The sequence below is a fragment of the Pelophylax lessonae genome (assembly GCF_965119305.1).
Source record: "Pelophylax lessonae genome assembly, chromosome: 4".
NCBI classification, from domain to species: Eukaryota; Metazoa; Chordata; class Amphibia; order Anura; family Ranidae; genus Pelophylax; species Pelophylax lessonae.
The window spans coordinates 622728432-622753512 of record NC_138771.1 but is presented as its reverse complement, the minus strand read 5'-3'; the positions used below and the strand labels follow the sequence as shown (position 1 = coordinate 622753512).

Sequence of the window (25081 nt, the reverse complement as noted above, 5' to 3'; positions counted from 1 at the left end):
TAATGGCAAGAGGTGCTGGGGTGTGCTGCAGGGTCTATTGTTTGGGGGATCTATTCTAGCTGGAGGGGATCTTTTTTTGCAGGGGGGTCTATTATTGCATGTGGGGGACATACTGTTGCTGGGGGTGGGTCTTATATTGCTGGGGGGTCAGTTGTTGCTGGGAGAGATCTACTGTTAAAATAGGGGTTTATTGTTGGCTGATAGGGAGTCTACTGATGCTGGCTGCAGGGAGATCTGTTGTTGCTGCCAGGTGTCTATTGTTGCTAAGGAGGAGATTTTGTTGCAGGTGGTCCATTGTTGTTAGGGAGATCTATTGTTTCCAGCAGGGGGGATCTATTGTTACTGGCTGCAGGGGATCCATTTTATTGCTTTTCTTGTTATCATTACCAAATTCCATACAAATTACTTAGCACCACAAAATGATAAGTGGTTCTGTATTCTCTAAGGGCAGTACTAGGAGGTGAGTAGGGGGTGTAACCAAGGAATGGTGCTCGGAGGTGGGTGGGAGCGCCCCACCCACCTCCGAGCACCATTCCTTGGTTCCACCATTCCTTTGTTCCACCCAAGAAAAAAAAAGGGGCAAATCAGAAAGGGGGAGTTCCTGCACCTATTCTCTGAGAAAAAAAAGCCCTGCCTCTTCCTCTATCTGGCAACTTCATTCTCTTCCTCTTGGGTCTTTGCATCACCTCTCCTCTGCTTCCCCTTTGTCGTGGTATCTCTGCAATCCTTCCACTCTGTCCTGGTATCACCACTCTTCTCACTGGGCCTTGGCAAGAATAGTCACCTCTACCACACTTTCCTCCTGTTGGGTCCTGGCATCTTCCCCAGTCTCTGCACTCTTTGCCCTGGCATTAATAGGCACCTCTTCCTCTGTTTGCCATCTTCACTTTTCTACTCTTGGTTCCTGGCACCATGTCTCCTCTGCCCCCCTTGTGTCTTAGTACCTTAGGATCTTGGCATCACCTGTCCTCTACTTTTTTCACTGTGTCTTGGCAATATTAGTCACCTCTACCTCTGTTTGGCATCTTCATCCTCCTCCTTTTGGGTCCTGGTAGCTTCTCCGCTATCCTCCCTCTTTGTCCTGGCACTAATAGTTATCTCTTCCTCTGTCTGGCATCTTCACTTTCCTTCTCTTGGGTCCTGGCGTCACCTCTCCTCCCATTCTTTCTTGGTACCTCTATGCTTCTCCTGCTCTGCCTAACTCTTCTAAAGCCCCGTACACACGCAACCGATCGTCCATCTTTTGTCCAGAGTTGTGTTTTGTTGGTTGGAATGTGCTCTAGACTGCACGGAATTTTCTCGCCCAACAAAATTCTACTTCAGAAGTGATGTCATGTGTTGGTTAGCTTTCTTTGTGTTCTTTCTTCACTGAGCATGCCCAGTCTTGCTCATTAGATTTTTCCCTGTCGAAATCTGTACTGACTGCACGAAAATCGGCCGTGTTTTGACGGCAGACAAAAATTTTATAGTCTGCACACCAAATTTTTTTCGGCCGAAAAGTCGGAGTCGGTTGTCGGAAGCATCATACTAACAAGCCGAAAATCGGCAGATGGGTCGTCGGACGAAAATTCCCTGCCAATTTTCGACGCGTGTGTATGGGGCTTAACTGTATCCTGACATTAATAGTCATCTCTTCCTGTATCTGGCATCTTGACTTTCTTCCTTTTGGGTCCTGGCATCTTCCCCACTCTTCGCACTCTTTCCCCTGGAATTAATAGAAACATCTTCCTCTGTCTGGTATCTTCATTTTTCTCCTTTTGGGTCCTGGCATCACCTCTCCTCCCATTCTCTCTTGGTACCTCCAAGCTTCTCCTGCTCTGCCCTTGTATCACCACTCTTCTAACTGTATCCTGGCATTAATAGTCACCTCTTCCTCTATCTGGCATTTTGACTTACTTCCTTTTGGGTCCTGGCATCTTCCCCACTCTTTGCCCTGGCATTATTAGTTGCATCTCCCTCTGTCTGGTATCCTCATTTTCTCCTCTTGGATCCTGGCATTACCTCTGCTCTGCCCCCCTCCTGTTTTGTTACCTTTACTCACCTCCCGCTTTGTCCTGGTATCACCTGTCTCCTCTAACTCTTTACTAGCATTATGCCTCTGTGTGTCCTTGCAAACATTTTCGTGTTACCCTCTATGAGTTGTTGCCTCTATTTTATTCTTTGTTGGGTGTTGCTGTCTTTTGATGAAAACAGGCTTTGCAGGTTCTCTTGTTCACCACACCCGATAACACCTCTGTGACTGATACTGAAAAGAAGCTTGAATCTTCCGCACTGGATCTGCTACGGATATGCTCTGATTCCTAGGACCAGCTTGGCCATACAAACTCTGGAATTAATTCTTGGCATTAATGGTTGGATGTGGAGGGACAGTGAAGCCCCTGACAATAATAAAAGGAATTGCAGATTGATTGCAACACAACGTACTTCCAGGGACTTGTCTGACATTTCTTACAACTCTGAGACGGTGAGCACACGGCACCATGGTTATTCACTACCAGGACCAGCATTATGACCGGCTTAAAAACATATGTTGTCGGCAAAACCGTGTTTTTGAGGATCCCAACTTTCCAGCAAATGACCAGTCCCTGTACTACAGCCAGAGTCCTCCCAGGGTGGTGGAGTGGAAACGACCTCAGGTAATGTTATACACTTTGTCTATAATTTAGTTACCAAGTTGGATAGGTAAGTGGATGTATGTGTTAAAGTCCTTAAAGTAGAACTATAGACAAAACTTTTTTTTTTTTTTTTTGAGAGAGCAAGGGAGGGTTTATTATAACCTCTGTCAGATTGCTTTTTTTTTACCATCTGTGCCCCATTGCAGGGATTTCCCTTCACTTCCTGTCCCATAGCCAAACAGGAAGTGAGAGGAAATTCCTGCAAATTAATGGGGACATCCAGGTCATCAGAACTAGTGTCCCTATTGAAAGATTTCCTCTCTATTCCTTTTCTGGGGACAACCCGAAATATGGAATTTTCTTTTACTTTCACTTTTAATGATAATGTAAATGTTACAAATAGACAGCGTGAATCTCCCTAATGGAGGCATAGACAGCAATAAAAACTGACTCTCCACTCCATCCAAAATGAAAAAAAAAAGTTTTGCCTTTAGTTTTACTTTAAGCCTGGGTATAGACTAGTAGAATTTCAGGGTGTAGGCCAATGCACATTCGGCACGGCTACTTTTTTATCTTCTATTTATTTTCTCCCACGTTTTTTTCACTTTTGTGTGTGTTTTTCTCACGGATGAAGGTTGTGAGTCCTCGGGCTTGCCCTGACATCTAGGGGGAGGATGTGTGGCCCTCAGGTTCCTTCCTCCCCTGCCTCTGGGGGGGATCTCTCTTCGGGAGAGCCCCTCGACCAAGTATTGGGGTGCGGCTTCGGCTGCCCAGAAGAACGGGGTCTGCCAGGTCTTCTGGCTAGGCGGACCATGTAAACCCTTTGTCCCTGTCAGGAGCCTCGCGCCCCGGGGGATCAGGGTAGAAGTCCTACCCCTTCGGGGGGGAGGACTAAAAGCACACCCTTAAAGAGGTTGTACACCGAGAAAAAAAATTTTTCTCTTCTTTACATCCTGAAAGAGAAACCCATAATGAGCTAGTATGCATCGCATACTAGCTCATTATGAAATACTTACCTTAGAACGAGCCCCCGCCGTGCCGTCCGCTTACCTGTATGACGGGCGACATGTATAGTCGCCCGTCTTCCGGGATCGCGGCATCCGGCCATCTGATTGGCCGGAGCCGCGGTGACGTCACTCCCGCGCACGCGCGCGGGAGCCGACGGTCACGGCACGGGGCTCTGAAGGAACGGCACGATCTGCCGTTCCTTCAGAGCGCATGCGCCAGTGACGTCACTGGCTGCATTAAAGGTAAATATCTCCTAAACGGTGCATGTTTAGGAGATATTTACAGTACCTATAGGTAAGCCTTAATATAGGCTTACCTATAGGTACAACTTCCTGTGGAGGGTTTACTTCCTATTTAAAGCGGAGTTCCAGCCTAACACACTCACCTGTCCAATGGTCCAACGATGCGGCCGCCCGAAGCCTCGCTCTTCTCCCTCTCTGCTCTCCGGCGCCAGCATCACTGGTGTGGGCACCCGGCTGTGACAGTTTGCGGCTTCACAGCCGGGTACGCACTGCGCATGCGCGAGTTGCGCTACGCGTCGTGATTGGCCGGCAATCTTCTGGGACCTCTGACATGTCCCAGAAGATTGCAGGGAGGGAGGGGGAGAGGAGAACTTCCGCTCAATGCGCTGCGGCGCTCCGAGCGGAAGTGGGTACCTGTCAAAACTAGGTACCCGCTCCCCCCCCCCAAAAAATGACATGCCAAATGTGGCATGTCAGGGGGTTATTACTACCTAAAGCGGAAGTTCCAATTTTGCAAGTGCACTTTTTAGTGTGTGTTCACATGCACGTTTTTTGTTCACTTTTTTCTCGTTGTAGTTTTTGCACCACCGCGGATTTAAAGAAAAAATACACTAGTAGAATTTCAATTGAAAATTTGTACACAAATACTCAGAACATTTGAATGTCCTTCAAAAGTAGTTTAAGATTTTGTTTTCTTTTAACATAAAATTTTGGAATAAATAGATTTTTTACCAAACAAGCACTGTTAGGGTCCATTCACATGAAGTGCTTTACTGCAGGCCCCATGCAGGTGAGGGTCCCAAAACGTACCCTGTAAGTGTTCAGGGACCCTTACCCACATGTCATATGAGGTCACAGCAGCACGAGGTTCCTGGGATAAGGATTGTGCTAAAGAGGCATTCTCTGTATATAATTGCAGTCTCACAATATATCAGGAAGTCCCCTATGAGGACAGTGTCATTCATCATGTTGTACGGCTGCTCTTGACCTCATAGAGGTATATATGCGAGCAATCAGCAGTATGTTTACATCACAGAAGTGGGACTTTGTACATTGAGGGCTAATCAGTGTGAGGGAGACGAGGACATCACCTGGTCATTACATCAGTGGAAATGTTTATGTCTCAATGTCTCTTCTGGACCACAGAGTCTGAATTGTCCCTCCAACCCTTCCCATGACCTTCATGTCCTTCAATGCTTGGATTACTATTTATCATACAGCAACATCTCATATTCTAGTTTAAAGTCCATTCAATTTACAGGAGAAAGTTCTATACTAAGGATTTAGTTATGTTTTCTTTTGGGAAATGTCCTCGTTATAGGCGAGAATTCTGAAAAAAGAAAAAAAAAACAATATTTTTCACATTCTGCTATATAAAAAATTTACAAATCAAATCTTTTTAAAATTTTAGGCCAATTTGTTTTCTGCTACATATTTTTGGTAAAAAAAAAAAAATCGCAATAAGTGTATTTTAAATTGGTTTGTGCAAAAGTTATCGCGTCTACAAACTAGGGGAAAGATTTATGTCATTTTTTTTTTTTTTACTAGTAATGGCGGTGATCTGCGATTTTTAGCGGGACTGGGGCGGACAGATCGGACCCCTAACTGACATTTTTGACACTTTTGGGGGGACCAGTGACATTACTACAGTAATCAGTGCTAAAAAATATGCACTGTTAGTGCCGGTGTTCCGTGAGAATTACCTACCCGTGAGAAAAACCTACCCCTCGTCACTTCTGGTTCTCGGCACTGTATGTAATGCAGCGGTTACATTAAAACAGCTGTGCTGAAATACGAGTCATCTCCGCTCCTGTGCCTTTCACTTCCCTGATCTCGGCTAGTAAATATAAAAGCGGCGGCGGGTGTATGAAAACATAAATCACGGAGCCGAGAGCCGCTGTTATATTTACTTGCCGAGAGCAGGGAAGTGACAGGCACAGGAGCGGAGATGACTCGTATTTCTGCACAGCTGTTTTATGTAACCGCCGCGTCGGTAGGTTTATTTCACGGTACACCGTGATCGTTTCATACTAGTGCGCATGCGCACTAGTAACCTCTTCAGTTCTTCCATTAGGTATCCGGGGCTCTGAGCATGCGCACTGCTGCGCTGCTCAGCTGTTTCTGGCCGGAAGTGACGAGGGTAGGTTTTTCTCACGGAGTAGGTAATTCTCACGTTACACCGGTTCACACTGATCCGACTTGTCAGGCGACTTGGTCGCCTGACAAGTAGTGGTCCATGCTGTGCAATGGAACCGTTCTAATCAGAGCGACTCAAGACGCTCCGACTTAGAAAAGGTTCCTGCACCTTTTTTTTTGCAAAGTTAGAGCGACTTGCATTGACTTCCATTATGTGAAGTCGTTGCAAGCCGCACCGAAGTCACGGTGCACGGGCGACTTCATTAGTCGCCCGAAGTCGGGGCGACTTGGAGTCGGATCAGTGTGAACCGACACTTACTGTAATAATGACACTGGCAGGGAAGGGGTTAACCTAGGGGTGATCACAGGGTTAAGTGTGAGCCTAGGGGAGTGTTTTCTAACTGTATGGGGGAAGGGCTTGTGAAATGACCATAGAGACCTGTAATCCTATATAGAAAGATCACAGGCGCTCTGATCATTTTAGAGAAAAGAACGGTCAGCTGTGTTTACAATAGCTGACCATCCTTCTCTGTTAGCGGGGAGTGATCCTGGGTGCCCGGCAGCAATCGTGGATCAGCATCCCCATGGTCTAGTGGGGAAAGGAGCGCGCCGCAGGCAGCACGCGCTTGCCCCCAGCACCACGCGTGTGACTGATGTAAAGCTACGCCATTTTGCTCAGCCAAGCCAGCCTGCCGCAGTAAAACTGCAGGGGGCGGTCGGCAAGTGGTTAAAGTACATCTATAGGCAAAACTTTTTTCCTTTCATTTTGGATAGAATAAGGGAGGGTTATTTCTTCTGACAGATTTTTTTTTTTTTTTTTGCAACATCTTTGTCCCATTATGGAGATTTCCCTTCACTTTCTGTCCCATAGCCTAACAGAAAGTGAGAGGAAATCCCTGCAAATTAATGGAACTTCTTGGGGACCTCCAGGTCACCAGAAATAGTGTCCCCATTGGAATATTTCCCCTCTATTACTTTTCTGGGGACAACCCAAAATTTGGGATTTTCTTTTACTTTCATTTTCAATAATAATAGTAAACAGGAGAAATAGAGAGGGCGAATCTCCCTTGTGGGGGCAAAGACAGCAAAACAACTGGCAAGCGCTCTAATCCCTTCGCATTTGATCCAAAACGAAAAAAAAATTTTGAATTTAGTTATACTTTAGGCCCAAATTGGCTTGTGAATTCTCGCTGTCGCCAGTAGGTATCACTGGTCATAGTATGAGATTTTGAAAATTAAGTGTAAATATACACTTAGACGGTTGCGCACAGGATGAAAAATGATTGAGTGAAAACGCAAATTAATATATGACAACGTGATAAATGATCAGAAAATATTAATATATATTTGCGTGAGTCATAAGTGTATAAACCAATCCGTGAGAAGATAAAGTGTTTTGGAATGTAACAAAATTAGCAAAATTAATAAAATTATGAATACTATATAACCAAGTTTTGAGCCGTTCGTCCAAACAACAGTATAGTTGATAGCTAATTTATTTGGTAGGGGATCAAATAAATGAATATCTCTCCAATAAGTCAAATTCAAAATGAATCAATAAAATATAAAAATGAATCAATATCTCTCCAATAAGTGAAATTCAAATAATAAAAATAAATAAAATACAATTATAAATCAATTCATATTTCGGTGAAAGTCCGTGGTGAATACTTCAATGGTATTAAATAGTGATAGTGTCCAATCTAACAAAGTGCTCTTAGTGCTTAGTATAATTGGTAATGGTGGGTAGGTAGCATTTACCGACATCCATTCAGTGGGTATGTGCTTTCCTCCATCACCACCCCATGCACAGCCCACTTATCAGATACCCCCTTGGGGTTTGGCGTTTATATAATATCCCGCTGTAAAACCCTCAGTAGAGAGCACGGTTCCAGGATCCAGATAGCCCTTTAGGTGTCCACTATAGTCCACTCGTTAATCAGCGTGGTTGACAGGTATCCAGCATAGATAAATAGAATGAAGGGAGGCTCATGGTGTAGTGTTTACGAACATCTTTTATTGAAAATAGTAGTAACTTGCATGTCAAAACTGTAAAAACTGGCTGGACATCCTGAACGCTGTTCCGCGTTCCAATTGCGCCTCACAGACAGGAAAGGACATAGTGGTGTATCACGGGATCCGACGCGTTTCGTCAGTGTGTGTCTGACGTCACCAGGAGCGAATTTCACTTATTGGAGAGATATTGATTCATTTTTATATTTTATTGATTAATTTTTAATTTCACTTATTGGAGAGTTATTCATTTATTTGAGCGCAGTCCCCTACCAAACCAAATAGTATGAGATTTCACAAACAAAACTAAATTATAAATATTTTTTCTTCTCTGCCAATCCAGTAGAGGGCTTAGGCCACTGGTGCATGCTGGAGGAGGATATAAATATTTAGGACAGGCTATGTACTTGCTCTCTTCCCCTGGGCTGAGACCTGGGAAGTGCTGCTGGATGGAGCTCTGCTGTTAGGCCCAATAGGCTGTTTAGTAGCGTAATGTGTGCTGAAGTGGTCCCAAAGCTGTCCTGCCTGGTCTGGAAGAAGCTGTGATAAGGAGTAGACCCAGGGAAGGCCCCTTGCTGGAGAGAGCCAAGAAGAAGGCTGGTCTCTCAGAAGGACCTGGTGACCCACTTGGAGGACGTACTGAAATTTGGGAAGAGGCTTACAGTGTTGCCAGGTTGGCTTAAAGGTTCTGACACCGTGAAGCTGGACCTTGATCTGGATCTGGAGAATCTGTAGGCGATCTGCTACAGTATCTGGAACCACTAACCCTCACCTCCTTAACCGTTCTGCAATAAAACTTACAAAAGACAAAAGTGATTGGCACCCAATATCCTTTCTCAGCCCCCCATTTTAGCCATAGCCCCTGGAGGTGCTAGCCTGCCTTTGGGGTGTCATAGGGGTTGCTGCATTGTTAAAAAGAGTAATGCACGTTTTTAATCCACTGTAGTGCATTGGCAGTCCATTATAAATTAATAGGCTGCCTTAATGCAATGCTTGTTAACTCGATTGCATAAACCTATATCACTGGAACCCCTAAAGTGATTGTAAACCTCAGACATTAAATATGAACAAAGCCTATCCCTCTATAGTGTGTTCTTGTCTCAATTAGGAGCACTAAGTGCCATTTCTGTCTGCTGCCTCATTCCTCTGCTATCAGCATGAATCACTTCTGACAAGTTTTCCTGACACCAAGAGAAAAATGGTGACAGGGGAGGGATCTCTCTGATTGACAGCCTCAGCTCTGTTCCTGTGTGCTGTGTGAAAGGGCGCACCGGCCTAGCGCATTATCCTCAGTAAGGCTTTATTAGTACAAAATAAAACTGGCTACTCACAAACAGAAGTAGTAAACCAGCATATCAAATTCAAACATCGGAGTCCACTGTCTTCGATAGAATGACGGCTGACGCGTTTTGAGGCTTTGCCTCTTCCTCAGAACCCTTTTTTGTTTGCAGTACTTTGTTGACCACCCCGGTCTTAGAGGGCAGCAAGGCCTTAGCCATTGGAGATGCCAAGTAAGAGTTCCGTGATAGGAGTGGTCTGGGAACCCTGTTTCTGAGCGCAGGAGCACATTTGTTTTGGTGCTGTGTGAAAGGGGGCTGTGTCCCTTCCCTCCAATTAGCTCTCAGATCTCTCCTCACTGAGCTCTGCAAATTGCAACTTCAGCTCTCCGCCACTTTTTTCTGAAAACTCAGACAAGCTTTATAATTCAGCACTTGATGTAGAGAAGAGAGGGCTGCAGAAAAGCAGGTACAACTTATGTAGGAGGCTTTATTTAATCTCTGTATATCACCCGAGACCAGTCACTTCACTGGGTATATGTGAGGGTTTACAACCACTTTAAGTGTCCTGAATAAAATTAGTAATTTAACTGACTGAGGTAACTTACACAATAATTTGCTGCCTTTGTTGCAGGATCTGGTAAGAACACCCCGCCTGTTTTCCACCAGCGGCATCAGTCCACGTGACCTGCAGCAAGGCAGTCTGGGTAATTGCTGGTTTGTGGCAGCTGCATCATGTTTAGCCAAAGACCCCTCCATATGGAAGAAGGTAAGTGCCTTCCCCCTAAAAAAGTCCTGATTGTATTAACCTTCTCTTTTGACCAATGGCTCGAAGCACAAGATCACTAAAGCGTTCTTTTAAGTCTACATTTACCTTCTTCTCCAGGTCATACCTTCCCCCAAAGAGCAGGAATGGCCCAGCCCTGGAGGAGTCCCTCACTGCGGGATCTTCAGGTTCCGATTCTGGCGTTTTGGCCGTTGGGTAGAAGTCGTTATCGATGACCGATTGCCAACATCTGGTGGAGAGTTAATTTTTTGCAGGCCTAGCCACAAGTCTGACGCATTCTGGTGTTCGCTGCTCGAGAAAGCTTATGCCAAGTAAGGTCCTTCCTATCTTAGCCCTGGGCGTCCTGTTGTGTTTGTTCATCTTTATGATTCATTTTTTTAAATTGGTTGTTGCTGTTAATGGTAACTTCCGAGACCGGAAGTCTACATTCATCTACGGTGTTATGATTCTGGGACCCCGCGGTCCCATCTGATACACATCTGCAATCGTAAATTGAGCCGTAAGTTACGATTCATTAATAAATTCTGCTTTTACATACCATACCATGGAGATACTTATTTATTTTTCATGAGCTGATCCTTTACTACTGTGGAAGAATCCCTACTACTGGATTGCTTTGTAGGCGCTTAACCACTTGCCGACCGCCCCACGCAGATTTACTGCGGCAGGGCGGCTCGGCTGTGCATAATCACGTAGATCTACATGATTTTATGCCCGCGCTTTTAGCGGCACGCGTGCGCCGCCGGAGCCACGCTCCCACTGTGTGATCAGACACAGCGGGAGCCAGACCGCGGGAGGAGCGGGCACGATCGCCGCCGGCCTCCCGCCATCTTTAGGGAAACTGACAGGAGAGCCGTCTGCCTATGTAAACAAAGCAGGCGGCTCTCCTGTCACACAGGCAGAGAGAGATCGTGTGTTTCAGCTAAGCTGAACCCCCGATCTCTGTGTGCCTGTCATAGAGCCCTTCCCCCCACAGTCAGCAAGCACATATAGGCATACATTTAACCCTTTGATCACCCCCAGTATTAACCCCATTCCCTGCCAGTGTCATTTATACAGTAACAGTGCATATTCCTAGCACTGATTACTGTAATAATGCCACTGGTCCCCAAAAAGTGTCAAAAATGGCAGTGAGGTGTCCGATCTATCCGCCGCAATGTCGCAGTCCCTCTAAAAATCGCTGATCGCCGCCATTACTAATCAAAACAAAAAAATAAAAGTCCAAAAATCTATCCCATAGTTTGTAAACCCTATAACTTTTGCGCGAACCAATTTAAAATACGCTTTTTGGGATTTTTTTTTACCAAAAATATGTACCTGAATACAGAGGTGATCAAATACCACCAAAGGAAAGCGCTATTTGTGGGAAAAAAAGGACATTGATTGTATTTGGGTGCAGCGTCGCACGACTGCGCAATTTTTAGTTAAAATAACGCAGTGCCGAATCACAAAAAATGGCCTGGTCATTAAGGGGGTAAAATCTTCCAGAGCTGAAGTGGTTAATATTAGGGATAGACCAATTATCGGCAAAGCCGATATGCACTTTCCCTGATATATGGGTATCGGTCCCGGAATTGCCGATATTTTTGTGATGTCATTCTGCCTTCTTAGGCCGCCTCCCTCGCCTCGGACAGCCTCGTCTGGAGTCGGGACTAGTCTCGCGTGAGTGTATCACAGCCATACACCCACCCACAGCAGCCTGGTGCCAGCCAGCCACCCAAATCAACAGGCGCTGTACCAGCCAGCCAGCCATCCACAGGCCCGGTACCAGCCTGCCAGCCACCCACAGGCCCTGTACCTGCCAGCCACAGGCACTGTACCAGCCAGCCAGCCATCCACAGGCCCTGTACCAGCCAGCCACTCACAGCCCCTGTGCCAGCCACCCACCCACCACAGGGTGCCAAACTGCCAGCCACCCACAGGCCCTGTACCAGCCAGCCACCCACAGCCCCTGTGCCAGCCACCCACCCACCACAGGGTGCCAAACAGCCAGCCACCCACAGGCCCTGTACCAGACAGCCACCCACAGCCCCTGTACCAGCCACCCACCCACCCACCATAGACCACAGGGTGCCAGCCACCCACCCACCACAGGGTGCCAGCCAGCCAGCCATTAGGCATTAAACAAAAATTAACATGTTCAGTACTAGATTTGTGTCAAAATTGTTTTTATTTTTCAAAACTTTAAATGTACAAAATATCGGCCCATATCGGCTGATACCGATACATTGTGACCAAAATATTGGTATCGGCCCTGAAAAAAGCATATTGGTCTATCCCTAGTTAATATCCTTTATTGAGGTGAGCGGCCACTGCACTCATTGGTTGGATTAGTGCTGGTTCACTTTGGGACTCTGCATGGAAAGTCACTATTATTATTGCAATATCTACACTTTATTTGTGGACTTTTATATACATTTTTGATACATTGGTTTCACAAGCTTTTATGGACTTTAAATTTTACTTAAATATTTTTTTTCACCTTTATTGCACTACCCCCTTGTGGGTTCATATTATTCACTTGTGTTTCATTCAAGCATGTTTTGCACAATAGTATCTATGCACATCTTATATATTTGAGCACTTGTATTCATTTAATTCTCCCTCTATACATATGTTGTTTTTATGCTTTAGCCCTGATTTGATCTCTTTTATCAATTGTAGCACAATACCTCCCCTGTAACTCTAAATGGCTAACTTGTAAACAAATTTTAAAGCGTGGCCTATGGAGATTTTTAGGTACCGTAGTTTGTCGCCATTCTATGAGCGAGCGCAATTTTGAAGCATGACATGTTAGGTATCAATTTACTCGGGAATAAAATCATCTTTCACATTATACCTAAAAATTGGGCTATTCTTACTGTTTTCTTATTTTTTTAATTAAAAAAAAAAGTGTATTTTTACCCAAAAAATTGTGTTTTTAAGACCTCTGCGTAAATACAGTGTGATATAAAGTATTGCAATGATCTAAATTTTATTCTCTAGGGTCTCTGCTATAAAAAAAAAAATATATAGTGTTTGTGGGTTTTCTAGCAAAAAATACTGATTTTAACTTGTAAACAACAAATGTCAGAAATAGGCCTGGTCCTTAACTACTTACCGCCTGCCCATCATCAAATGATGGCGGAGCGGTGCAGCTCTCGTTCTGGGACGACATCATGTAATGGCCTCTCTCGCGTGCGCGCAGGGGGGCGCAGTGCGGCCATCGTGGCCACGGCGCGACCCCAATCTTGGTAAAGAGCCAATGACTTGGCTCTTTACCCATGTGATCAACTGTGTCCAATCACAGCCGGTCACATGTAAATGAGGAAGTGACATTTATGGGCTCTCCTCGCCTCACACTGTCAGAGTGTGTGGCGAGGAGAGCCTATCAGCGGCTCCTCCTCAAAGGGGAGTCTAGGACAGGTAATCGAGGGCACTGATCATCAGTGCCCTGATTACAGAAAGTTAAAAAACCGTGCCCACAGTGCCTACCATCAGTGCCCGCAATCAGTGCCCACAGTGCTGCCAGTTAGTGCCCATCCGTGCCTGCTCATCTGTGCTGCCCGTCAGTGCCCATCAGTGCCGCCTGTCAGTGGCCGTCAGTGCCGCCTATCAGTGCTCGTCAGTGCCCATCAGTGCGGCATATTAGTACCACCTCATCAGTGCCCATAAGTGGCACCTCATCAGTGCCCATCAATGCAGCCTATCAGTGCCACCTCATGAGCGCACATCAGTGAAGGAGAAACATTTATTTTCAAAATTTACTGACAGAAAATATTTTCTGTCTTTTTTCTTTTTTTAGCAAGAAATAAAAAACCCAGCGGTGATTAAATACCATTTTTTGTGTGAAAAAAAAGATACAAATTTCATATGGGTACAGTGTAGCATGAACGCGCAATTGTCATTCAAAGTGTGACAGCGCTGAAAGCTGAAAATTGCCCTGGGCAGGAAGGGGGTGAAAGGGCCCAGTAGGCAAGTTAATAACAGCCCTATGTGTGACGTCATGCAGCAGGCATCCAACCAACGAGTCAGGGATCAGAATGCAGAGGTACAGAGTGCGGGACACAGCAAAAACCTAATGCCAACAAAAGCATTCCTGCACTGGGCTCTTGGACACTGCCTGGAATGCTGGGATGTTGGGATTTTGTTGAAATCCCGGCACAGTCCCGCAGAATTTGCAATGGCTCTTGGGTATGTGTTGGCACACTTCGCTAACAGAGCAATCCCCTCCAGCTATGTCGGCGCTTCAATATTCAAACAGTTCTCTTCCAGGTACATAGTCTTCGGCCATCTTGATAGGCTGGGCCATGATGATATAACTCCTGTGAATGAGCAGGGAGAAGCATTTATGATGGAAGAGATGATAAAATGCAAAGCCCGATCTGTCATAAAAAGCCTAGCTGTCCGGTTTACTTCCACTTTATATATAGTCCTAGTCTACAGACAGCATACACCAGTGCCGGGACAAGATCATCTACAGGTGTCAAACTGGCGGCCCTCCAGCTGTTGCGGAACTACAAGTTTTTAGTTTTACTAACTCATTTTAAAAGTTGGAAAATGGGGTTTAGGCATTTAGATTTGTTTTACCTTTAGGCACAAAGGGGTTAAGGAAAGAATTAAAACAGGGAAAAGCGAAGACTGGTAAGGAAACCGGAATAAAGAAAGGAAAAAGAGAAAGTGGAGACTAGGCTTCCCTGGAGTAACTGCAATGCATCCTTGTAGCAGAGGAATAATGTCAAGAATACCCCTACATAAAAAAATATACAAAAAAAAGAGGGGATGATAAAAAAAAAAATACAGGGAGAGAAAACCGGTTGTCCTAAACTGCAGAGGACATCCCAGCTAGTGTCCATAAGGCAAATAGCGGCCACCCGCTCCAAGGCAATCCTGATGGAGGGAACCCAGAGAAGCGGCCCAATGGGCAAGTCTTTTTTACAATTTCTCTGAAGCGGAATCAAACACCTTTTTTTTTTTTTTTATGATAACATCTCTTACCAACTGCATAAACACAGTGTGCACAGCACTGACATCCTCAGGTGTATTTTATACAGTCAGTAGGGGGCACACTTCCACACCAAGAGCAAAGACAGGGGTGTGGGGTCTTTGCAAGGGCTCATTTATACTTGTGTGTGTTGCCTGAAAATTAAGAAAGTTTAATGTCTATGTGTTGCAGCACATTACAAAAAAAAAAAAAATCCCCCAAAAAAAAGAAAAACAGAATGTTCAGCATTTTTAGTGCAATGACACACATTAAGAAATCCCACTAAAATGAATGTTAAAAAAAAATAAAAAAAAAAGTACTAATAATGCAACGCCAAAAAAAAAAAAAAAAATGTATGTGTATGTATATATATATATATATACAGGTCCCTCTCCAAAAATGAGCATATTGTGATAAAGGTTATTATTTTCTGTAATGTACTGATAAACATTAGACTTTCATACATTTTAGATTCATTACACACAACTGAAGTAGTGCAAGCCTTTTATTGTTTTAATATTGATGATTTTGGCATACAGCTCATGAAAACCCAAAATTCCTATCTCAAAAAATTAGCATATTTCATCCGACCAATAAAAGAAAAGTGTTTTTAATACAAAAAAAGTCAACCTTCAAAAAATTATGTTCAGTTATGCACTCAATACTTGGTCGGGAATCCTTTTGCAGAAATGACTGCTTCAATGCGGCGTGGCATGGAGGCAATCAGCCTGTGGCACTGCTGAGGTGTTATGGAGGCCCAGGATGCTTCGATAGCGGCCTTGAGCTCATCCAGAGTGTTGGGTCTTGCGTCTCTCAACTTTCTCTTCACAACATCCCACAGATTCTCTATGGGGTTCAGGTCAGGAGAGTTGGCAGGCCAATTGAGCACAGTAATACCATGGTCAGTAAACCATTTACCAGTGGTTTTGGCACTGTGAGCAGGTGCCAGGTCGTGCTGAAAAATGAAATCTTCATCTCCATAAAGATTTTCAGCAGATGGAAGCATAAAGTGCTCCAAAATCTGATAGCTAGCTGCATTGACCCTGCCCTTGATAAAACACAGTGGACCAACACCAGCAGCTGACATGGCACCCCAGACCATCACTGACTGTGGGTACTTGACACTGGACTTCAGGCATTTTGCCATTTCCCTCTCCACAATCTTCCTCAGGGTCCGGTCACCTCTTCTCGTTGTGCAGCGTTTTCTGCCACACTTTTTCCTTCCCACAGACTTCCCACTGAGGTGCCTTGATACAGCACTCTGGGAACAGCCTATTCGTTCAGAAATTTCTTTCTGTGTCTTACCCTCTTGCTTGAGGGTGTCAATGATGGCCTTCTGGACAGCAGTCAGGTCAGCAGTCTTACCCATGATTGCGGTATAGAGTTAATTAGTTGATTCAGATGATTAGGTTAATAGCTCGTTTAGAGAACCTTTTCATGATATGCTAATTTTTTGAGATAGGAATTTTGGTTTTTCATGAGCTGTATGCCAAAATCATCAATATTAAAACAATAAAAGGCTTGCACTACTTCAGTTGTGTGTGATGAATCTAAAATATATGAAAGTCTAATGTTTATCAGTACATTACAGAAAATAATGAACTTTATCACAATATGCTAATTTTTTGAGAGGGACCTGTATATATATATTTTGGCCAACGCATTTACCTGGCAAAGAAGAGGTATTAAACTTCCATCTCTGGTGATACGTCTCTCTGTTGAAGTAATGCAGTTTCCGTTTCCCCCATGGCACACTACGCTCCCATACTCTGAACCCTACGTCTGTCCCCTATATTATATCTGTAATATATTACAGGCTACCAATTCTTTGATGTGGTGACTGCATTTGTTTTCTTTGGGTTTAATACCACCTTCATTTATACAAGCAGTAAATACCACCACCTAGTGGCAGATCTACCAATCACTGAATTGATTTTGATGGGGTGAATGCACTTTATGAAGCAGGTGAATGATTTGCTGGTAAATGTAAGGCCAATCCTGAGTGAATGTGACATTTGACCAATTTTTTTTACTAATCTTTAATGTTCTCTTCCAGACTGATTGGAAGTTATGAAGCTCTTGATGGAGGGAGCACAGCCGAAGCTCTGATTGATTTCACTGGTGGTGTTTCTGAGCCCATGGACATCTTGGAGGAAAAATTCAGATCAGATGAGGCAAAGAAGAAGCTATTTAAGGCTCTGATGAAGGCCCACTCAAGAGCATCACTCCTATGCAGCTCTATTAGGGTAAGAAGATCAGATCTCCACATAGTCCATGTTCATGGATCTCCACACAGACAAGGTGATTGGATGATTCACCCCCCCCCCCCACTTCCTGTAACCCTAACCCTTCCTGTAATCCTAACACTGACCCTAACCCTAATACTGACCCTAACCCACCCTTTAACCTTTACACTAACCCTAACCCTTCTTGTCATCCTAACCCTAACACTAACCCTTCCTGTAATCCTAACAGTAATCCTAACACTGACCCTATCTCTTCCTGTAACCCTAACACTGACTTTAAATCTTCCTGTAATCCAAACACTGACCCTAACCCCTCCTGTAATCCTAACATTAACCCTAACCCTTCCTCCTGTAACCCTAACACTAACCATAATCCCTCCTGTAATCCTAACACTGACCCTAACCCTTCCTTTGATCCTAACACTGACTTTAACACTTCCTGTAACCCTAACACTAACTCTAACCCTTCTTGTAACCCTAATACTGACCCTAACCCACCCTTTAACCCTAACACTAACCCTATCCCTTCCTGTAACCCTAACACTGACCCTAACACTTCCTGTAATCCTAACACTAACCCTAACACTTCCTGTAATCCTAACACTAACCCTAACACTTCCTGTAATCCTAACACTAACCCTAACACTTCCTGTAATCCTAACACTAACCCTAACCCTTTCTGTAACCCTAACACTGACCCTAACACTTCCTGTAATCCTAACACTAACCCTAACCCTTTCTGTAACCCTAACACTGACCCTAACACTTCCTGTAATCCTAACACTAACCCTAACACTTCCTGTAATCCTAACACTTCCTGTAATCCTAACACTAACCCTATCCCTTCCTGTAACCCTAACACTAACCCTATCCCTTCCTGTAATCCTAACACTGACCCTAACACTTCCTGTAATCCTAACACTGACCCTAACACTTCCTGTAATCCTAACACTGACCCTAACACTTCCTGTAATCCTAACACTAACCCTAACACTTCCTGTAATCCTAACACTAACCCTAACCCTTTCTGTAACCCTAACACTGACCCTAACACTTCCTGTAATCCTAACACTGACCCTAACCCTTTCTGTAACCCTAACCCCTCCTGTAATCCTAACACTAACCCTTCTTGTAATCCTAACACTGACCCTAACACTTCCTGTAACCCTAACACTAACCCTAACCCTTCCTGTAACCCTAACACTAACCCTAATACTAACCCTAACCCTTCCTGTAATCCTAACGCTAACCCTTCCTGTAATCCTAACACTGATCCTAACTCTTCCTGTAATCCTAACCCTAACATTAACCCTTCCTGTAAGCCCAACACTTACCTAACCCTTAACCCCAACACTAAATGGTATATAAAGAAAAATGCTAAGCAGTGTTTCTCCTCCACAGCCATCAGCAAATCAGTCTATGGAGGAGGTCCTCTCTAGTGGCCTGGTCACAGGCCACGCCTACAGTATTACCGCAGTCAAAAGCATCACCCTTCACTCGGGGCTCTTGTCCCTTTTTCGGACTCACAAACTGCGCCTCGTCCGCCTGCGCAATCCTTGGGGGAGCGGAGAATGGAAGGGGGCCTGGAGCGACGGGTAAGGACAGGTTGAATATTGTGAGATACAACATTACATTTCTAAAACAGAAATTATTAAAGTGAATCCAAAGTCAAACATTAAATTCAAATGTTCTGGTCCCCCTTGCAGCTGCCAATAAATTTTACCCGCTAAACTTCTCAAATGCTTCTCTCTTTCCTACACAGGGTCACCCCCAGATTCACTGAAGTCTCACTTCCACGTAGGTTTTTTAGCCGCAGCCAGGGGTGTAACTACAGGGATTGCAGGGGTTGCAATTGCAACCGGGCCCCATGCTCCAGGGGGCCTGTGCAGCTCCCCTGTACACCTGGATAGGAGGGGCGGCGGGGGCAGCATGTAGAGAAATCACTGTCCTCCTTTTTACTCCTGTAGCTGCATAAGGAAAATGGAGGAGATTGGTTCCTCTGTATGCTGCCCCCGCTTCTATCCAGTTCACTTGTGTTCTGCTGTCTCTGGACCCCCCTACTGCCCCCCCCCCCACTGTGCTGCCCCCCCCCCCCCACTGTGCTGCCCCCCCCCCCACTGTGCTCCCTCCTCTCTCCTGCCGGCTGCTGCAGGGGATGTGTCACAATAGAGAACCAGGAAGGGGTCGGTAAATATGTAATTTACCAGCTCCTTCCTTTCCTGAATGGACAGAGTCATACTCAGTGACATTGTAAAAAAATAAAATAAAATGATAAAAAAATAATACAATTAAAATACCAAAAAATAAAAACTACTGACACCAGTGGGTGAACTTCCAGGATCGCAAAGGTCACACTTGCAACCGGGCCCTGGCATTCCACCATCGTTGGGAGGCCCCAAGATGGCAGGAAGGGGGCCCACTGCAGAACTTGTGAAAGGGTACTGCTACGGGACCGTAATAAAGAGCCCCTCAACGAGAGTAAAGGGCCCCCAGGATCAGTGGGAAGAGCCCCAGTCTTAAAGAGAAGGGCCCCGGGGGGCCCTTCATGGTTTCTTGCAGTGGGGCCCTGAAGGTTCTAGTTATGCCTCTGGCCGCAGCTGACGGGCGAGTTCTACATTGAGGTCCTGATTTGCTAATCACGCAGAGCCTTTTGCTCACACAGATCTGGTCCTTCAATGCAACTAACCCAAGAAACATGTGTTGACTTTAGGTTCACTTTGCGATCACTTACATCCCAAATCTGAAAGAATATTCCTTATTTAGGCTAGAAATTCAGGTATGGAAGGAAAGTAATGTACTACTGCCCCCATGGGGGTTGCTGATTATATTCTTCTCTGGGCCTTTCTCTGATTATCCTGAAGCCAGAAATTTGGGTATTTTCACACAACAACCTGCACACTCTTCCGTTCTTTATCCAATGACCAGCCAATGGTGTTCGTTTTTTTTTTTTGGGGGGGGGGATATCTGGGGGGGGGGGCAGATTAACGTAGGGGCTATTGGAGCTGCAGCTCCAGGCCTCTACCTTTATATAGGCCCCGGGTTGGCCATATTCACTGTTACCGCTCTTCTGTCACTTGTAAACACAGAAGTCTGGCTTCTATGCTCGCTTCCCCAGGCAGCTCCCTCAGAACCTCCCCACACAGCGCGAAGGCCGGACAAGGAGGGACAGTTGCCGATGCATGGATGTGTTTATGGGCTTCAGAGACAGCATCCCATGTTGAATTAGGCATGCATGGCTGCACCCTTCCTCCTCTGGGTGCATGCCAAGGCACGGCCCTTAAGGCCCTTCAAAATCCTCAGCACCAAGCCCATGATGCTCTTAATCCGGCCCTGACTATGCACAGAGGTGGAAATCTCTCACTTGTCCTCATTAAACTGAAAATGAATAGCAGACTCTCTGCTGAACCATACTGCATATATATGGCAGGAGACGTCCTATGCTCGCTCTGGCAGCCGACTCAATGAACACTGACTCTTCAGGACACTAACCAGTGTTCTCTTTAGCTGACTCCCATCCACTGACTTCACTAGCTTGAAGGGATGGCCCGCACCGAACAGGCCCCTAGACATGGATCTGTACTCACAGCAACCAGGAGCAGATCCTTCCAGGTATATCCCCCTCTCCTCCAGCTCTGCAGGACATCTGGGTTGCAGCTTCTTTAACTCCGGCCCTCAGGTCGTCCACCTGAAGACGCATGGCAGCCTGTACAGAGGAGGGGCAGCAGCCCCCTTCCTCTGGGACCCCGCTCTCCAGCCGAAGACCCCGTGCACACATGCTCTCTTGGTATATATACAGTCACCCAGCATGCCTCGATGCACTTTCCTCGTCCATTTGCAAGTGCTGTATCTACACCCATGCTCCCATTTGTCAGGTTTCCTCCCACTGTTCAATATGCTCCTTCCTATTGGACTAGTGTGAAACAGGCGGACAACATGAGCAGCATCTGATCACACATAGCTGACCCTATCAATGGATCACTGCTCTGTTAGGCAGAGAGTATTTAAATTTGCCTGACAGTGCCCCTGGTAAGCAGGGAAAACCAACAACAATGCCCTCTCTAGCACCTACGTAGGAGGGTGTTACATTAAACAAATGTATATTGAGAACCACTTGTGACCAATATCTGTTTGTGTAGATCAGAAGAATGGAAGAAAGTGAGCCAAAGGGAGAGGAAGAAAATGGGTGTCACGGTGGATGACGATGGAGAATTTTGGTAAATATTAATAAAATATTCTTATTCTTACCCTATCTATAGCTGGGCATACATTTTACTTTCTGATTGTGAAATCCCAAAAAAGTCACTGGAAGAGTAATAGAGAGGACACCTATTATATATACCTGTATCTGTGATAATTGTCTAACTACATAATGGTTTGGGATTAATGTCATATAATTTATTTGGGAAATTTGCAAAATTCGATCTTATACTTTTCTAATATTTTTTTTTGTTAACTATGTAAAATATCAGCATGGCAGCCTGTATAAACTAACTTACTTCTCGCCTCTGAATAATTCAGCTGCTTAGAAATTGTCTCTCGCTGAGTGCAAGTGGTAAACGTGTAAGAGGGGCTTGTCAATGGCTAGAATTTGGCGCACAGAGCAAAGGTCCCTGGCGCCCTGCCCAGATTCCTCTCCTGCTAGAACAGCGACCTTCCTGCTTGAGGCTTTAACTCTCCACTATCTTGTGCCCACCCCATGCCAGGAGCCTCTACCTGACATCCCGGCCACTAACCTTCATATCCCCAAAGGAAGGAACATCCACACAAAGATAGGGTGGCTGCACTGATGGAACTTGAAAGATAGCACAAACAATCAAATTGACTTACTATCTGGGGTCACTTGACAGTATATTATTACATTTAGTGAACGGTCCGCAGTAGTCATATGTGAAAGCATTATGTAGCACTTTTGGTAAGCCAGCTTCCCCTAAAGCGGTAGTAAGGGCTTAAAAAAAGAAAAAAAAAACATACCCTGCAAGGTAAAGGCATAGGGGGAGATTTACTAAAACTGGAGAGTGCAAAATCTGGTACTGCTGTGCATGGTAGCCAATCAGCTTCCAGGTTTTATTGTCAAAGCTTACTTGAACAAGCTGAAGTTAGAAGCTGATTGGCTACCATGCACGGCTGCACCAGATTCTGTCTGCACCAGTTTTAGTAAATCCCCCCCATAGTGTGCTAGTATGCATCGCAGCAGTGACAGCGACGCACTGTCACTGCTGCAGAGGCTTTCATCCTCACACTGTCTTCCTTCCAGGTTCACAGGCTACAGTCCCTTAAATGGCTAAGCCGCAATGACGTCACTTGTGCCACAGCACAGGACTGTGAAGGAATGGCACAGTATGCCGTGCATTCAGAGCGCGTGCGCCAATGATGTCACCGGCTGCTATAGGAGATTTTAATTTTATCTACAGGTAAACTTTATTATAAGTATTATAGGTATACCTGTAGGTAAAAAATAAACTTTGAGAGTTTACTACCACTTTTAACAGTCTATCTTTACCTGGGGACATTGATGCTCACTAAGATGGGATCTCTGTAGTCACCTCTTCTATGGGTACACCTCTCCCGGGACCCTCCAGAAAACTATTGGCCTGGCCTAAAATACCTTTTTGCAACCTGTCCTAGCTCCCACCGCCATAAGGGTCAGGAAATCTATAGCCAGCTCTTCTGGGCCTCTCCCCAGCCTCTAGCTCTATCCAGGGCCTCCACTTGCTGGCTACATCTGCACAATGGTGAGGACTCTGGCTCCCATGCCAAACTGCACTAGGGCTCCTCCCAACCTGGCTTATATAAGGGCACCATCACATCACTACAGGAGGGCTCAAAGTAAAGGGGGGCTAGCACCTGATGACACTGCTTTCTGTAATCAGACACTACTCTGGAACAGAGCTGCCTAGTGGCAGACTAGCTAATTGCACCTTCTTACAAACGTAAGATAATTACAACTCATATTTCACTGGTTAAAATTTTTTTTTTAAAAATGAGTACAGACCATAAATGAATATAGAAAACATTATTATAAATTTTATCTAAAACAAACTAAAATATTGTATAGACTGGGTCCTCCAAGTTGGTTGAATTTTTTTCTTTTTTTCCATTGAAGTTGGTTGAAGGTTATATTGTAACAACCAAGGTATTTCCTCATCTAGGATGAGCTGGGAGGATTTCTGCACACACTTTACTGATCTCACGCTGTGTCGGAGGGTGAACACGCACTTCCTGAGCACTCACAAGACGTGGAACGAGGAGTCCGTCTTCTCTGCCTGGAAGCAAAATCCTGATCCTTTGAAGGACCGGAGTGGTGGCTGTCCCAACAACAAGGCCACTTACCTACACAACCCTCAGGTACAGAACTGTTATTGCAAAGGGGCCCCATGTTTCTAAACTGTTTAAAGAGACACTATTACTTTACCTATTCAGGGAAAAGTGACGTGAATGTGAAAAGATAACCCCCCCCCCCAGATATCCCCCCCCCCCCAAAAAAAAAAAAAAACGAAATATCACCTCCTCATCGGTTTTTCCTTTATCTCAGCCAGTGCAAAATATCCATTCCTTATGGTGTAGGTGAGCCTTTGAACTCCTCCCAAGTAACATTGATTTGGTCTACTTGTACAAGATACTGTAGCACTGTTGGTGATACTCCTCAAATGCATTCAAACGCACATCTTCCACCACTATATTACAGGTGAACTTGTAGGAGGGCAACAGGGTGTAGGGCAGTGTGGTGGTTGTCACCTCCTCCATGTTTCCCTCCTCGTTGGGCGCCAAGCAAGGGTCATATCAGAGGACTACCCTAGCCTCTGGGCTACGCTAGGCACTTTGGGTAGGGTCACTGCCTCACACATAGGGCACCTTTACTTGAACATACGGTAAACTCTAGATAACTCCCTTGATGTTGTTATACAGCACCACGGTCAATGTTGCATTTAGGAGGGACAGGCAGAGCCAATGCCCTCTCCAGCGTATCTGTCAGGGGAAATGCCCGTGTAAGAACTGGCAATACTGCCATTACTAGAGATGACGCATTTGGCGCACTCCGCGTGCGTGCGCAGAAGAATGGCGAATTGGTGTATGCAGGTGCGTGACGGCGCAAATCAGCATACGCAATGGCGCACGCAAAACATGACAGATGTGGCCACTTGCTGGCCTATATAAGACTGCTACTAATTGCACCAAATTACTGGATTGTCATCAGCCTTCCCGTGTTCCTGAACCTCTGCGTACTTTCCTTTGATTTCCTATTGTGACCCGGCTTCTTCCCGACCTGTTTGATCTCTTCTCCTGGCGTCGACCCTCTAGCTTGCTCTACCAACCTTGCTCCTGTTTGATCACCTGTGTATGACCCCGGCTTGCTTTTTGGACTTCGCTATTTCTTACCCGCCTGCCTTCCTGTGTATGACTCCAGCTCACATTTCGGACTTTGCTATTACTACCTGCCTGCTTTCCTGTTGTGACCTCGGCCAAGTTCCTGTTTTTGCTACCTGCCCTGTCCCCGGACTGATTACCCATGTTTGATCCTCAGCCTGGTTTTTACTACTGTTTCATGTGTGCACAAGTTTGCCAAGTACATCTGAAGTTCCTGAGAGACATCTGCCTTGCTGTGTATCCTGTCATCTCCAGCATCCACCAGGTGATCACCGGCCCAGCTCTTCAGTACCCTGTTGGCTACCTGTGCTTCTTTGGGCGCTACACCTCTTGTACCACCTTCAGGGGTGTACCGCATCTAGCCACAAGGGACCTTGGCCTCGGACGGTACGTGACAGTATCTCCACTACCTCACGCCCAGCATTGGTA

At 45.4% G+C, this 25081-nt stretch overlaps 1 protein-coding gene across 1 annotated transcript in view; it reads left to right on the top strand.

Moving 5' to 3' along the window:
* Positions 1-2245: 2245 nt before the first annotated feature.
* The window catches only part of LOC309551989 (calpain-5-like), a 53728-nt gene continuing 30892 nt past the window's right edge, over positions 2246-25081 (top strand). The window contains exons 1-7 of the mRNA XM_082252733.1: positions 2246-2636; positions 9926-10060; positions 10178-10389; positions 17098-17287; positions 18689-18882; positions 21424-21501; positions 23437-23632. Coding sequence (XP_082108859.1) covers positions 2481-2636; positions 9926-10060; positions 10178-10389; positions 17098-17287; positions 18689-18882; positions 21424-21501; positions 23437-23632 — 1161 coding nt within the window. The 5' untranslated portion in view covers positions 2246-2480. The remainder of the gene's footprint in view (positions 2637-9925; positions 10061-10177; positions 10390-17097; positions 17288-18688; positions 18883-21423; positions 21502-23436; positions 23633-25081) is intronic.